This window comes from Lichenostomus cassidix, chromosome Z, assembly GCF_008360975.1.
Source record: "Lichenostomus cassidix isolate B80296 chromosome Z, HeHo_3.0, whole genome shotgun sequence".
NCBI classification, from domain to species: Eukaryota; Metazoa; Chordata; class Aves; order Passeriformes; family Meliphagidae; genus Lichenostomus; species Lichenostomus cassidix.
This window is the reverse complement of record NC_139511.1, coordinates 51,932,522-51,947,150: the sequence shown is the minus strand read 5'-3', so window position 1 is coordinate 51,947,150 and position 14,629 is coordinate 51,932,522. Positions and strand designations below refer to the sequence as shown.

General features: G+C 38.4%; 1 protein-coding gene across 3 annotated transcripts in view; it reads left to right on the top strand.

The window, feature by feature from the left end:
- Nucleotides 1-14,629, top strand: part of AP3B1 (adaptor related protein complex 3 subunit beta 1) — a 157,796-nt gene that overhangs the window by 119,137 nt on the left and 24,030 nt on the right. For all 3 annotated transcript variants that reach the window (XR_014846883.1, XM_085042815.1, XM_085042814.1), the window contains exons 23-24: nt 7,898-8,129; nt 10,965-11,049. Coding sequence is in view for 2 of the 3 variants with exons in the window: in XM_085042815.1 (XP_084898941.1) it covers nt 7,898-8,129; nt 10,965-11,049 (317 nt within the window). In the remaining variant the exon portion in view is untranslated. The remainder of the gene's footprint in view (nt 1-7,897; nt 8,130-10,964; nt 11,050-14,629) is intronic.

Sequence of the window (14,629 nt, the reverse complement as noted above, 5' to 3'; positions counted from 1 at the left end):
CTGCTCCAGCTACAGGAGGCATCACCCCCACAGGGTCTTGTCCTGCTGGGGGAACCCAAGCACCCCAGCAGGTGTTGGGAAAGTAGCTCGGAGAGCTGGAGGCAATCCAGGAGACTCCTAGACTGTGTGGAGGTTAACTTTGTGGCCCAGGTGATAGACAGCCCTGCCAGAGGGAAGATGTTACTGGATCTGTTGGTCACCAGTGCAGGTGAGCTCACTGGGACATCAAGATTGGAGGCAGCCTGGGCTGCAGGGATCGTGCATTGGTGGAGTGAGCAGTTCTGATGGGGTCAGGTAAGGAATGAAAGTCAGGCCCTTGAACTTTAGGGAAGCAGACTTCCAGCTCTTTGGGAAAATGGTCAGTGGGATCCCCTGACAGGGGATCCCCTGTCCTCAGGGACAAGGGACTAGAAGAGAGCTGGCAGATCTTTAAGGAAGTTTTCTATAGAGTGCAAGAGGTGGCAATCTGCAGGAGCAAGGAATCAGACAAGGAAGGCAAGAGACAGGCGTGGCTGAGTAGGAATGTGCTTGTCAAAATAAAGGGAAAGAGGCAAATGCAGAGGCAGTGGAAACAAGGACAGGTGACCTAGGAAGAGTTTAGAGATGAAGCACAGTTGTGTAGGGAGGGGGTGAGGAAGGCCAAGGCAGCCAGACTGGAACTGAAGCTGGCAAGGGACACAAAGAATAACGGGAAGGGCTTTTACAGGTACATTAACCAGAAAAGGGAAGGTCAAAGATGTGATAGCTCCTGATAAAGAATGCTTGGAATAGGTAAGTACAGACAAGAAGGCTGAGGTACTTAACAACTTTTGCTTCAGTCTTCAGTGGGAAACTCTTCCTACCTCTTGACTGGAGGGATAACAGGATGAGAACTGGGAGAGCAAAGTCCCTCCCACTGTCAGAGAACATCAGGTTCATGACCATCTGAGGAACATGAATGTGCCCAAAGAGATGCATCCCAGAGTCCTGAGGGAATTGGCTGATGTAGCTGCCAAGCCACTCTCCATGATACCTGAAAAGTCATGGCACTCAGGGCAAGTCCCAGGTAACTGGAAAAGTGGAACTATGGTATCTATCTTGAAGAAGGGAACAAAGGAGGGCCCTTGGAACTACTGACTTGTCAGCCTCTCCTCTGTGCCTGGGAAATTGATGAGCAGATCCTCCTAGAAACTGTTCTAAGGCACGTGGACGACAGAGAGATGATTTGGGACAGCCAACATGGCAGGAAGGACAAATCCCATCTGACCAACCCAGTTCTATGATGGAGTGATACATCTGTGGACTTGGAAAGAGTTACAGATACTATTTTTGTGGACTTCTGTAAATCCTTTGACACAGTCTACCACAAGTGGGAGAAGTTGGGATAATGGGAAGAGACTGAGGTAATGGAAATACCATCATAAGGGGGCAGACTGGGATGAAGTGGAATGCAGGGATCCGATTGTGATCCAGGAGTGAAATGGGATAAGGGGGCAAGTGGGATTCCCCTGCGTTTTTGTGCCCCCTTCATCCTGCTCTCCCCTCTCCCTGTTTTGCTTCCGCCTCTGTCTAATTGGAGAGATGTATTTAATGGGTGGACTGTTAGAGGGGTAAAAGAATGTGTTTGGATGGCCGTATGCAGAGTGTCGTGGTCAGCGTCTCGGAGTCCCAATGGACATCAATGACAAGTGGTGTCCCTCAGGGACCAGTGTTATTTAATATCTTCATTAATGACATGGGCAAAGGGATCAAATGCACCCTCAACAGATTTGCAGATGACATCAAGTGGTGCAGTTGCCGCACCTGAGGGATGGGATGCCATCCTGAGGCCCATGGACAAGTTCTAGGAGGTAGCCCATGGGAATCTCACACAGTTTAACAAGGCTGAGTGCAAGGTGCTGCACCTTTATTGGGGCAATCTCTGGTACCAACACAGGCTGGGGATGAACAGATCAGAGCAGCCCTGCCAAGGACCCGGGGGTGCTGGTGGGGAGAGGCTGGACATGGTCCAGCCATGAGCACTCACAGCCCAGAAAGCCAAACCTGTCCTGGGCTGCGTCCAAAGCTGTGTGGGCAGCAGGGCAAGAGAGGGGATTCTGCTCCTCTGTTCTGGTGAGACCCCACCTGCAGTGCTGTGTCCAGCTCTGGGGTTCCTGCACAGGAAGGACGTGGACCTGTTGGAGCAAGTCGAGAGGAGGTCACCAAGAGGATTAGAGAGGGATGGAGTACCTTTCCTATGAGGAAGGGCTGGAAAAGAGAAAGCTTTGTAGTGATTCTGTTGCAGCTTTGTGGTACCTGAAGGGAGCCTACCAGAAAGATGGAGAGGGACTTTTTACAAAAGCCTGTAGTGACAGGATGAGGGGGATGGATTCAAACTGAAAGAGGGCTGGTTTAGATTAGGTATTAGGAAGAAGTTCTGTTTTGTACTGTGGGGGTGCAACAGGTTGTCCAGTCAACTTGTAAATACCCTGTCCCTGGCAGTGTTCAAGGCCAGGTTGGATGGAGCTCTGACCAGCCTGATCTAGTGAAAGGTGTTCCTGCCTATGGCAGGGATGTTGGAACTTGGTGATCTTTACCATCCTTTCCAACCCAAGCCGTTCTATGGTATACCTTGAGCACATGATTCTTCTTGAAAGGATGATTTGAGACTGTACAAATATTAGAGTAAAAACAACAAAAAAACACAGGGAAATAATTTATTTTGTCAGCTTTACAAAGGCAGACTGTAGGCAGCATAATAAAAGTGGTCCTTTGTTTGAGATTCGTCTCTGGGTTGTCTAAAAATCAGTGGAAGTTATTTGAGCAGTTTTGGGTTTTATTTCTTTTGGTTTCTATTTTCCTTGCAAGGTTTTGGAGACAAAAGTAATAATCTGTCAATATTGAAATGAAGTAATATTTTTTAGAACTCATTTTATAATGTCTGAAATTGTCTGAAATCAGTTAACAGTTTAAAGATACAATCATTAATATGGTAATTTTCAATTAGCCTCATCAATATGTTTATAATTTAGGAAAGTGTAGAGCCTAAAAGTTGGTGACAACGCAAAAAGAAGGGAGGTAGGATGTAGTAGAAATTGAGGGTGCTCCTAGCAGATACGGCTTTTAGAAGGTATTTAGTAAATGTAGAGCAGTTAAATGCCCCTTTGGTGGAAAGTGTTTTCCAGAATTCAACATTATGTCCTTGAGTGTCTGTATATCTAGATAAATTAGCCCGAATTGAATCATGGTATCCAGTTGCCTTTCTTAGATTATATAAAATAGGAGCTACCTAGCTTGCTTGTTTGGTTTCCTTGCTCCCTGTCAGAGGGATTCTGTCATTACTTTGGCAATCCATATCGTTGTGATAGGGATATGCTGTAATGTTGGGATTTCCAAGAGTCTCATGAAATAATGCAGACTAGGATGCTGACGTTCTTTGCTAGCTTTTTATTTTATCTTTTTATGAATTACTAATTTTTTGGGGGGAGCTGTATAAGGGAGGCATTACCTTGTCACTGTGAGTAACATATAACTGTTAATTGATCATGTTTCCTGACAGTAGTTGACTTTTGGTTTTGTGGTTTTCTATCTTTCTCCTAATACTATAAAATTATAGTTAAGTTGCTCTCATAGCTTCAGTTGAAAGATCATGTAAATGTGGCTGGGCTATGTGATAGCCTTTCTCCTCTTAGCTGTTGCAGAGTTACTGGAGCATAGCTTTACCACGAGTGTGAGAGAGATTATAGCTCTCACAGCTCAGTAGGTAATTCTTGGATTATGTCATGGATATTGGCAATACGAGGATTACTTAGATTAAATGATGTAGTTCACTGCTTTAACAGAATGTAAATTAGAGGAATAGAATTAAAATCTTCTTCATCCTTAGAAGCAATTTTTTTTCCAATAATATATGTTTTATCCAAGCATATATACATTTATGAATTAGGATTGAGAATTAATCTGTGTTCATTATTGCAGGATTATTAAAATAAGGAATAAATACAAAAGAAAACGTAGATAATTTTATGTCTGTAGTAGCAGTAGTATTAATAATAACAGTGCTTCTTTAAGGTCCCTCCCAACCCAAACTATTCTGATTCTGTGGTGATTCTATGGTACTTCATTCAGAAATGTGTGTCTGCCTCCGTTTTCTGTAGTAGGGTTAATAAACCACATACTGTTTTTTATTTTAAATAATTATGGAAAATAGTTTCTTGAATCAATGTAACCTTTATTAATAAGAACTTAGCTAGCAAAAAGAAACATGTTCATATTGAGAGTATTCGGTGGTTTGTAACTATTCAGGTCAGTTGTGATAAAGAAAGCTAGAACTATCAGTGATCTTACACGTTTCCCTTTACATGATTAAAAGGAGGGGGGGGCTTTCAAGGCAAAATCCTAATGTTGCTCTTGTTCTTATATAAGAACTAGTTTAAAAATACTTGCAGTTCTTTTAGGGTGATGAATTCTCTTTCAACATGTGCAGTCAGCCTGGTGGCCAATCTGACTGGTACCAAGATAATGTAACCATATGATTTCGCTGTTGAGTCCCTACATGTGGTTGCTTTCAGTCAAAATGGGGTGGGAGGGCAGTCAATATTTTAATTTTTTTTACTGTCTTTCTAAACAGCTGTTTAAAAAAAAAGTTTTGCAAGTTTAATCTTAATAATCTTCATCCAAAAAAGCAGACACGGTCTGTCATAAAATAACTATTAGTGACTAGTTTGTATCCTATAAATCTAACTTGAGTTGATAATATGGTCCATTACCAGCTAACTGCACAGAGTATTTTTCATTTTACACTCTTCAGTTACTTTTTAGTGAAGTGTTAAAAAATATGAAGCTTTTCTCCTCTCTAAAATTGCACACTGTCTGTCTGTTATTAGGGAGATAACAGCTCTTATAAATGTTTCAGTAAGCGTTAAGTAGACAGTTATGTGCACTCTCATTCCACGCTTATTTGCTTACTGTAATAAACTGATAAAATATGTGTGGTTTGTCTCTGTGTATCTGCAGGCATCATGAGTCACATAGATTTCCTTTAGAAATAATGTTGTGTCTGCAGAATTGATTGGTTATTTTCATAAACCATCCAAAGGTACACAAACGACTTCTATTATTTAAACATATGCTGTGTAAGATTTGTAGGAGATTATCTCCTGGTTAGTGGATGTTCTTATTCTGCTAACTCTGTGGGGTTTTATTTTAACCCCAAAGTGGTTGCAGGTGTCTGTCTCATGGGTTTCATTGCAACTGCATTAAAAATTTTAAAATTAAAACAAAAGACTCTTTACCGGACTGATGCAGCTATTAAATACATCACATTACAGCTGTTAAATACATCACATTACAGTTACATCAGCCTTTTTCAGCTCTAAATCTTTGCTAGCAAGTGGAGGCTTTGGAAACTCTCGTTTTCCAGAATGAAATTCCTTTGTTCAACATACATATGTTTTATTTATTTCTAGTACTGCCACGTTAAATACAAGTGAAAATTAATGTTCCATAGGAAGAAGGATGACTTAAACATAGTGTCATTATTCTGACTGTCCTTTGCGTTTTTGTCGCTATGTGTAGTATGATGTTGAAAATGTAAGTGAATGAGCTCACAAGTGAAATTATTACTGAAATGAGAAATAACACTGAAGGGGGCATAGATTAAAATCTCTAAAAATCACAGAAAGGATTCAGTAAAACTTGGATCAATGATACAATTTAAGTACAGTGAGAGGTTTTTTTTCGCTATGTGTATGCATTTTTTGGAGCCACTCATCCTGAGTGCCATCGCAAGGTACATGCAAGACAGGTAGGGGATTTGGCCCAACCAACACAGGTTTCTTAGAGGCAAAGATCCAAAAGGCCAAGGCTAAGGCTGTGAGGTTCAACAAGGCCCAGGGCCAGGTCCTGCCCTTGGGTCACAACAACCCCAGGCAGTGCCACAGGCTGCGGCAGAGTGGCTGGAAAGCTGCCCAGTGGAAAAGGACCTGGGGGTGCTGGTGACAGCAGCTGAACATGAGCCAGGGTGTGCCCAGGTGGCCAAGAAAGCCAATGGCATCCTGGCCTGGATCAGCAGTAGTGTGGCCAGCAGGACCAGGGCAGGGATTGTCCCCCTGTACTCAGCCCTGGTGAGGCCACACCTCAGATCCTGTGTCCAATTCTGGGTCCCTCAGTACACGAGAGACATTGAAGTCCAGGGATGAGTCCAGAGAAGAGCAATGGAGCTGGTGACGGGTCTGGAGCACAAGTCCTCTGAGGATTGATTGAGGAGGGTGCTGGGAGTTTCTAGCCTGAGCAAAAGGAGGGTCAGGAGTGACCTCACTGCTCTCTGCAACTACTTGAAAGAGAGTGTAGCCAGGTGGGGGTCAGCTTGTTCTCCCAGGTAAATGGTAGAACAGGAGGAAATGGCCTCAAGTTGTGCCAGGGAGGCTTAAGTTGGGTACTAGAAAAATTTCTTCATTGAAAGAATTATCAAGCACTTACATGGTTTATTGAAGATGGCAGAGCTGGGTTAACAGTTGGACACAGATCTTAGAGATCTTTTCCAGCCTTAATGGTTCTATGATTCTGTGTATCTACATGATGGACTTCTGACTACTAACTTTTTATGTTTTCATTCCTATTAATATATAGTATTAATAAAGCTAGCCATAAGCTAACACAAAAAAGCTAGCGTACTTCAAAATACTTGTGTTAACATTAATTAAACATTTATCCTAAGCTTGTTAATGTAAAATGGGAGAACCTTGTCATGAAATAACTTTCCTATTATGCATGTCCTGCTCAAATTGAATTAAATATTAAAAGTTAGTGGCTAAGCATAAACTTAAAAGTAAGGTTTAAATTCCATCTTAAAACTTGAATTTTATTCACTATTTGAGCAATGGTTTAAACAACACGCTAATTTGACTGCTAACAAGCTCTTATTGTTATGGTCTTTTTCTGTGAACCAATAAGATACTAATTATTCAAAGTACTTCCTTTCTTATTTCTTGACAACTGAGTTGTCTTTTGACAGTTTGATCTTGTCAATTAGTTCTAGAAAACTAAGCAGACTATTAATCTGTGAAAGTCTGGAACTTCTATTCAAATCTGTTTTGAATTTTCTGTAACTCTGAAGATCCATACAAATTACACCTTTTCCATTAATTTTGCATTACCTCTAAGTCTGGTCATGTGATGTCACATATTTTATAAATATGATTTGAAGTAACCCTAATCTTTCCTTAAAACTTACATGAAGAATTCAAATTCACTTGTCTGCAAATTTCTGTGTGCAGTTGAGTTTTGTACTTTTGACCTCTTGGTTTCCTTGTCAGCAGTATCTGGGAATTTGTTTGCACACTGAATATTTTTTTTCATACTATTTTTGCAGGATAGAATGGACCCAGACATCCCTGGGATTTCTCTTATTGCTTTTAGCAGCAAGACTATTTAAAAAGTGTCAGCATCCTTCTGCTCTATATAACTATGCTTTTACTGTTTCACTGGTGTAGTTGTTAGGCAATGTTTTTTGTGGTTTTAACAAGAGAAGCAAAAGGCTATTTCTCACTATACTTTTTTATTATGCAATGGGCTTAGTTCTGATGCATAGAATGTTTGCTTTTGGAAAAAACATAACTATTTAACTGTAACTCTTAAGAAAACATGATAATTTCATAGGTAACTGTAGAGCTAAAAGGTTGGAAACTGATTTATAGTAGAAAGTGAGACAGATACAGCGAAGTTATTTCCAGCACCAGAAATGTTTTTTGTGTCTGTTATCTGGGATCTATTACTGCAATTTGTTTATGCATTTGAATATGTCGTTACATGTTTCTGGTTCACTGAAATTCCAACTCGAAAGCAGGTGCTCTAGCTGAGTGAAAAGTGCAATATTCAATTGTCGTTTTTACTGTTCTTGACTTACAGCATTTGCCAACTGTTGTGTTGTACTTAACAGGTCACTACACAAGTGTCTGTGCCAACAAAAACACATGAACTGCTTCACCGAATGAGTGGAAAAGGATTAGCAGCTCATTATCACTTCTCAAGACAGCCAGGCATTTTTGGTGATCATATGGTACCTGTGCAAGTGACAGTAACAAACACAACTGATCAGAAGATAGAGAATATTCACATTGGCGAGAAGAAATTACCTCCTGGCATGAAGATGCATGAGTTTAATCCAATAGGTAACCATATCCTATGTTAAAAAATGCAGACCCTTACTCTTCAGCAAAATTTCAAATACAGGAAAGTGGTTTTGCATAGTTATATGTATACTCATATACGTATATGTGGCGGGGGGGTGGTATGCATAGACACACACAAACACATGCAACTGTCCAATTGATAGAATAAAATCTTTCTGCATCCCTACAAACTTCAGTTCTCTTACTGCCTTATTCTAGACTGGCTATTATGGGCTACTGTTAAGAATAAGGTTTTGATTTTGTATGCACAATTATTTTCTTACCAAGCTTTAAATATGTGTGTAGATGTACCATTTATATTGGTGGCCTGGGAGCATTACCATTTTTTCCCTGTGAGCTTATGGCAGTAGAGTGGAAGTGTATGTTGTAGTTGAGCATGTATGTGCCATACTTCCAAGTGTGTCTGCATAGACTAGATAAAAGGCTATGTGTAGCCAGACCTGACCTAAATTGTTTTACTTTCTACCTTCTGATAATTTTTTTTGCTAAATTTCTGTTCATGGAAAAGAGTATAAAACCTGAGAAAGAACACAGATCACAGCAAGTTATTTTCAAGAGTAGTACCTGTGTACCCAACCTGCTTTCTTTTCTCAGCAGTTCTTTTAGGATATTGTGGTGTAGTCAGAAGGAGAAAGTGTCTCTATCTCATAATACAAATTCTTCTCCTTCAATGAGCTACTTTATTACATGAATATGTATCACAATAGGAGAATAGAGGAACATGTTCTTAAAGCACAACAGTGAAGCAAAGATTATTCTTTGTTTTAAGGAATTAAGATGTTTGGTATTAAAGGTCTCTAAGCTATCAAAATAGGTTTTTTTTAAACATTGGAAAGATTATAGAGATATACACCAAATAGCTTCAAAAGCAATTATAGTGCTATAGTTTATTTCAGAATTAATATTAATAACTCTTTACTTGGAGTTGATACATACTTGATCAAAGTAGTTACTTTTAAAACTATATTTGTTTTTATTTTAGGTGAATGTTTTGATGCTTATTCCTAAGAATAAGTCCAGTTCAGAGTTGCGGACTCAAGTTAGTTTTGCCCATCAGCTTTAGTTTATTCCCTGCCTGTAAACATTTAAAGAAATAAAGCACAAAGGTTTACAAGCAGAAGTCCAGTAATACTATAAATCAGATCAGGAGATATTGTACCCACAATAACAGTCAATTAACAGTAGCATTCACATGTCTTACATAAAACCATGGGGAAAAAATAGAATTAATAGGTTATCTGTTTCAAGTTTATTGAGCTCCACAAAATAATCCTACCCTTTAAAGTATTTATTTCCCCGAGAAAGACATCTGTCCTGTAAAGCTGTTGGTTTTTTCTGCAGAAAATAAGCTATCCATCATCTGTAATTCTTCCCAAAATGTTAATTTTCTTGCTTGAATGCAAATCTTCCGTGTTCTTTGTCACTCTCTCTAGAACTAAGCCTGTATACCTGTTCTATACCTGAAACATTTTATGTTTCCAGCATTTGGAAAACACACGCTATAATTTACCCATCAGACCCAACAGAAGAAGTGTCAGTGTAGTCAGGTATTCCTGCTGGAGTATAAGTCTATTGTTGCCTCAGTCATTGCAAGTTACTGTGGGCAATTGTCCTGATTTTTCCAGTAAAAGTGATTCAAATTATTTCATCTGAGCCTCTGCGCATTTTCTTGTTGACTAAGTGTGTTTGAAACTCCCTTTGAGAACATTAAACTCAAAAACTTTGGTAAAGTTTATTCTGAATTTGAGCTGGAGCCTGTAATCTTTCAATGCTTTATACAGACTCCTTGGAATACTTTGTTTTCTGTTCACTTCCTAGTGCTAGTTTAGACTTTGGCCAGAGGCATGAAGTCTATGTTTTCTGTATTTTTGCAAAATTAATCTTGATATAGTTATATTTTGTTACATTTTGTCATGGAGCAGCTGTCTACTTTCAGTTCCTGAAAAGTGTCAGATATATTATGAATAATCTGGAAATTAGACATTTTTCTGCCTGCCCAATCCTTTTAATTTGAATTCCTCTCTTTTAACTGTGCTTTCAGCTCTTTGTTGTCATCTTGAGGAGTCAAAGACTGCTTCAGTACTTGTTTTTACATAAGTAAAGAAAGAGCTTATAGGAAAAAGGCTGTAAAGAATGTTTTATGTCTGCAACATTAAGGATATAGTGTAGTGATTTAGCCAAGAATCTAAGAATGAGTATATCTCATGATACCTTAACTGCCAAGAGTCTCAGTCTGCACTGCTTGTGTAGCACAAAGTGATCTTCCATTTAGTGTTCATCTTTCTCCTCCCTTCCAGCTAATGCAAGTGGAATATTGAGAGACAAGTAAACCACAGTAATTATGAAATAGTTTAAGTTCAGCTAATTTTCCATTACTGAGTGTATTAATGTAGATTTTATTAATATTTGTTGTGTTTTGCCATTTACTAACTAAACCTGCAAACTGGTGTTATTGAAAATGAAATCTCAGGGCTGCACCTGTACACAATTAAAAGGATGTAACTTCAATATACCTTTTTTCTGTAAATACTTTTCCTCACTTTTCTAATAGAAAGCTTTATTTTGTTGATGGGGCTGTAAGACTGAAATGGCAACATTTGAAGTATATTAACTGTGTGGGAAGGAGGATCCAGGACACTTAAACACGAAAGTGTGACATTTAGGTCATACCTCCTTGAAATAAAACTACAGCTATCGGGTTTTTTCTTACAGAGCTTTTTAAGGGTTTTAATTATGTGAAGTTTGGGGGGTTGCATCTGAGGTCTTCTGTTGCCTTGCATGGGTACTTTACCTGTTAAAAATCTCTTCATGCAGAGTGCCTTGAGCCTGGAGGATCCATTGCTGCTACAATGGGTATTGACTTCTGTGATTCTACCCAGACAGCCAGTTTCCAGTTATGGTAAGTTCCTGGGAAGGGAAGGGTAATTTTTTGCTTTTGGAAGGCAAAGGTAGTGTTTATTGGAAGTCTTCTTGGCAGTAGAAGACTAGCTGTTTATTAAATATTCAAAGAAGTAGAGAAATAACATATTATTAGTGTTCAGTTTTACTTTTCGAAGCTTTATTTTTTTTGTCCCACTCTTCTTGGTATTCTTCTTATGAACACCATCTTGAAAGCAGCAGTCATGCATGAGTATTCTGCTGTAGTGTTTTGTGTGTGTTATTCTTTGTAAGAAGCAGCAAGTCAAAATGGCACGTGGTGTGAGCAGTTTTACTACCCTGAGTGTTTATTGTAACTGTTTATGGTCTCTGTAACATGACTGCCTAAAACCAGCCCCAAAATCAGCCAGACAAAGAAGTTTATTCTTCATGCTGTATGTTCTTTTAAATGAACAGTGAGAATGAAACCAGGTAACTGGCTGGCCAAATAAATCCTGTGTAATATGCCTGATTTATGTTTTTTGTGCTCATTGCTGGTACATGGCAAGGTCTCCCTTCTGCATTCTAGGCTAGCAGGGAACCCAGTCACCCAGTAAGAATTCTGTTATATACCAGCGTTTGAAACTGAGGTAATTTGGAGTAGCAATGTCCCAACTTCAGGAAAGAATGGATGGGAGAAAACTTGACACCTTCTTTTAGGAACTTTTCAGGTTTATGTAGTCTTTGAAACTGCAAAAGCACTATACAGATCTGCACGACGTTTTGGGTTTTTATTACATATTTTGAAATAATGGGGGTTTTACATGTTTTGTTTCAAGAAGCACTGCTTTCAATATTCACAAAAAAGGATGTTGAATAGACATTTGGTTGCTGTATTTCGGTTTAAGGGAAGCCCTTTGTGAAAATTCTGTACCTCTTTCTTTATAAAATTTCTGTAGCAATTTTAACATACTGTTGCTAAGCACAGCTTGTTCAACTTACAGGTTATTAAAAATAGTGTGAAAATCCTAATAATAGCGATGTACCCAAGTGACTCCTAAAGTACCACTGCTAAAATAACATCTCTTTTTCTAGAGGCAAGGAGGTTTTACTATTGGAGCTTTTTCTTTGCATTCTCAAACCTTTCCCTGCACAATGGATGCTCCTGCATAGTCAGTTTACACATATTTTTACTTCCAGCAAAATGGCTGCAGCATGTAGTTTATGCACATCACGTTGTTATAGCTGGTCTGTATGCTGTTTGCTGGAATCTGGAAACAGCTTTGAACTGTTGCCTGATGTTTGTTTGGGAAGGAAGTTCCCCTCTAGGCAGTGCAATTTCAAAATTGCTACAAAATTGTTGACTCTTGTTTCTAAATATATTTTGAGTTTTATAAAATAATATATGCTCAGTTTATCAAGCAGAAACACTCTTTTTTAAATAAAGCAGAATTTTTTTTTCAAGTACATGTTTTCAGTCTACCAGTGATTTGATTTTTAACTTACACCATTTATTGCTAAGAATCTTAGCAGTGATGAGGATAAGCAATGTAGCATAACACATTGATTTTATGCAGATCATCACCTTTATGTTTTGGGAGGTCTGCTGTATTAGTGATATATAAAAACTGATTACTTTCTCCAACATTGCCTAGTAATTGTTTATTATTTTCCTATTAGACAAACAAGACAGATCAATATTCCTGAACACCAACCAGACTATGAGTAACATCACTGTAAATAGATTTGCCTCAGACCTCAGTGGTGTATTCATTTTAATGATTTAGACAATGTGAGTCCAATGACAAAGCGCTCAAGCTAAGTTTAAAATTAAATTAAGAATAGGAATTGCTTACTTTGTTCCTTTGCTAATTGATAGGGCCTTTTTTCCTCATCATTAGTTCCTAGAAAATAGAATAAAAATTGGTAAAATATTCTTTGCATTAAATTTGCTATTTTACTCTGAAAACATATTTTTATTCAAGATCCTTCTATCCTATCACTGAAGAAATCGTGCAGTGTGATGTTTTGGGAGCAATGTCTCAAAGAACTAAGATGTAGCCTTTGTAACTTGTCATACTTTTTTAAAAGCTTTTATCCAAAAGAAGGAATGACTTCTTGAAGTTTGTCAAAACGTAGTTTAAATACTGTGGACACAAAGGTGTCGATATTCTCATACTTCCTATTAACATATCTTTATGAAAGGTGTTGTCAGTTTTTTTGTATTTTTGCTAGAAGCATGTTCAGCAGTAAAGTGTTCCTGATCATAACAATTTTCTTTACGTTGTTCTAAGAGGACCACTTTATCTTGCATCAAATGTAATTGATCCTGAAGCAGTGTAATCACAATTACTCACTTTCTTAATTGGCCTGCCCAAAATCAGAAAATGGAAACCGATCGGCAGTGTTTAAATCAATAGCTTTGTAGTAAAGCTGGTGGGGGTAGGGACATAGTGGTAATGGGTAGATCAATTGGTCTTAGATGCCAATCATGGACTGTGTGTTTTGCATAGCAAACACTACCCTTCTGCTTGGGGATGTGCTGTTGTACTGGTGGTTCGATAATACCAAGTGTGTAAAGAAAAAAATTAACATGAGTCATAAAATATTTAGATCTTTTTCTGAATTTGTTTTACAAGTCAAGGACAATGAAGGAGAAACTGCATGATACAGATTTGAAGGAATGAGCTTTGAAAGACCTCCCTTGTAAATACTATTTTTGATAAGCAAACCTTACCAAGATCACACATCTAATTAAAATGAGGTGAAATGCCTTAATTTGAAAACTGCGCCTAATGCATTTATTTAGAATGTGTATTAGGATGTTCACAGTATGTACTTGTAAGGAGAGCATCTCTTCATTGTTATTTTTCTTGTGCCACCTGCTATTCAGCCACACTGGTGTTCTGCATGATAATGCCTCTCAAGCAGAAAGTTAAAGAGGAATAAATGGAGGAACTTGGTCTTTTAAAAGACTTTTTAGGTGTTACTGTTTGGTTTTGTGTTTCTTTGTTCTCATTTTGCAAACAGGATATACAGAGCTTAGAAGTTTAAAGCAGTTTGCTATTGGCTAACTCACATGGAATGTAGGTTGCTAGCTTGTTGAACTCTAGTCAAATTTTGGTATATTCGCCATCTGAGTAAGAGACCTGAGCCTTAGCTAATCAGGTGGGTATCAGCTGAGCAAAGGCTGGAATGGATTCTTGATGTAACAGACTGTCTACAACACTCTGCTGACTGTGGAATTACTTTTTTTTTTCCTCATGTCAGATTTTAAGGATTTCCACATCAGTGTGTTTTTTCTTGAATCCTTGAGCTCTTAGTGTTCACCATTTCAACAAACCTACCACTGTCTCCTGTGTTATCTTTGTTGTCTTGCATGTCTCTACTTTTCAGATATTCTCAAGTGTTTCTCTCAGCTTACAAGTTTTTTGAGAAGTCTGAACAAATATTTGGGAGCTTTGCCATGTCAGAATTTGGCCATGGATCCTTGGAATGAAAATATTTCAATCCCTTGAGATGAAAGTCAAGGAAGGTTATAGAGACAGAGAGTTACAGCATATACAAGCATTTATTCTATTTTGTGTATCTGTATTTAGCATTGTAAATTCCTGTCTGCATTT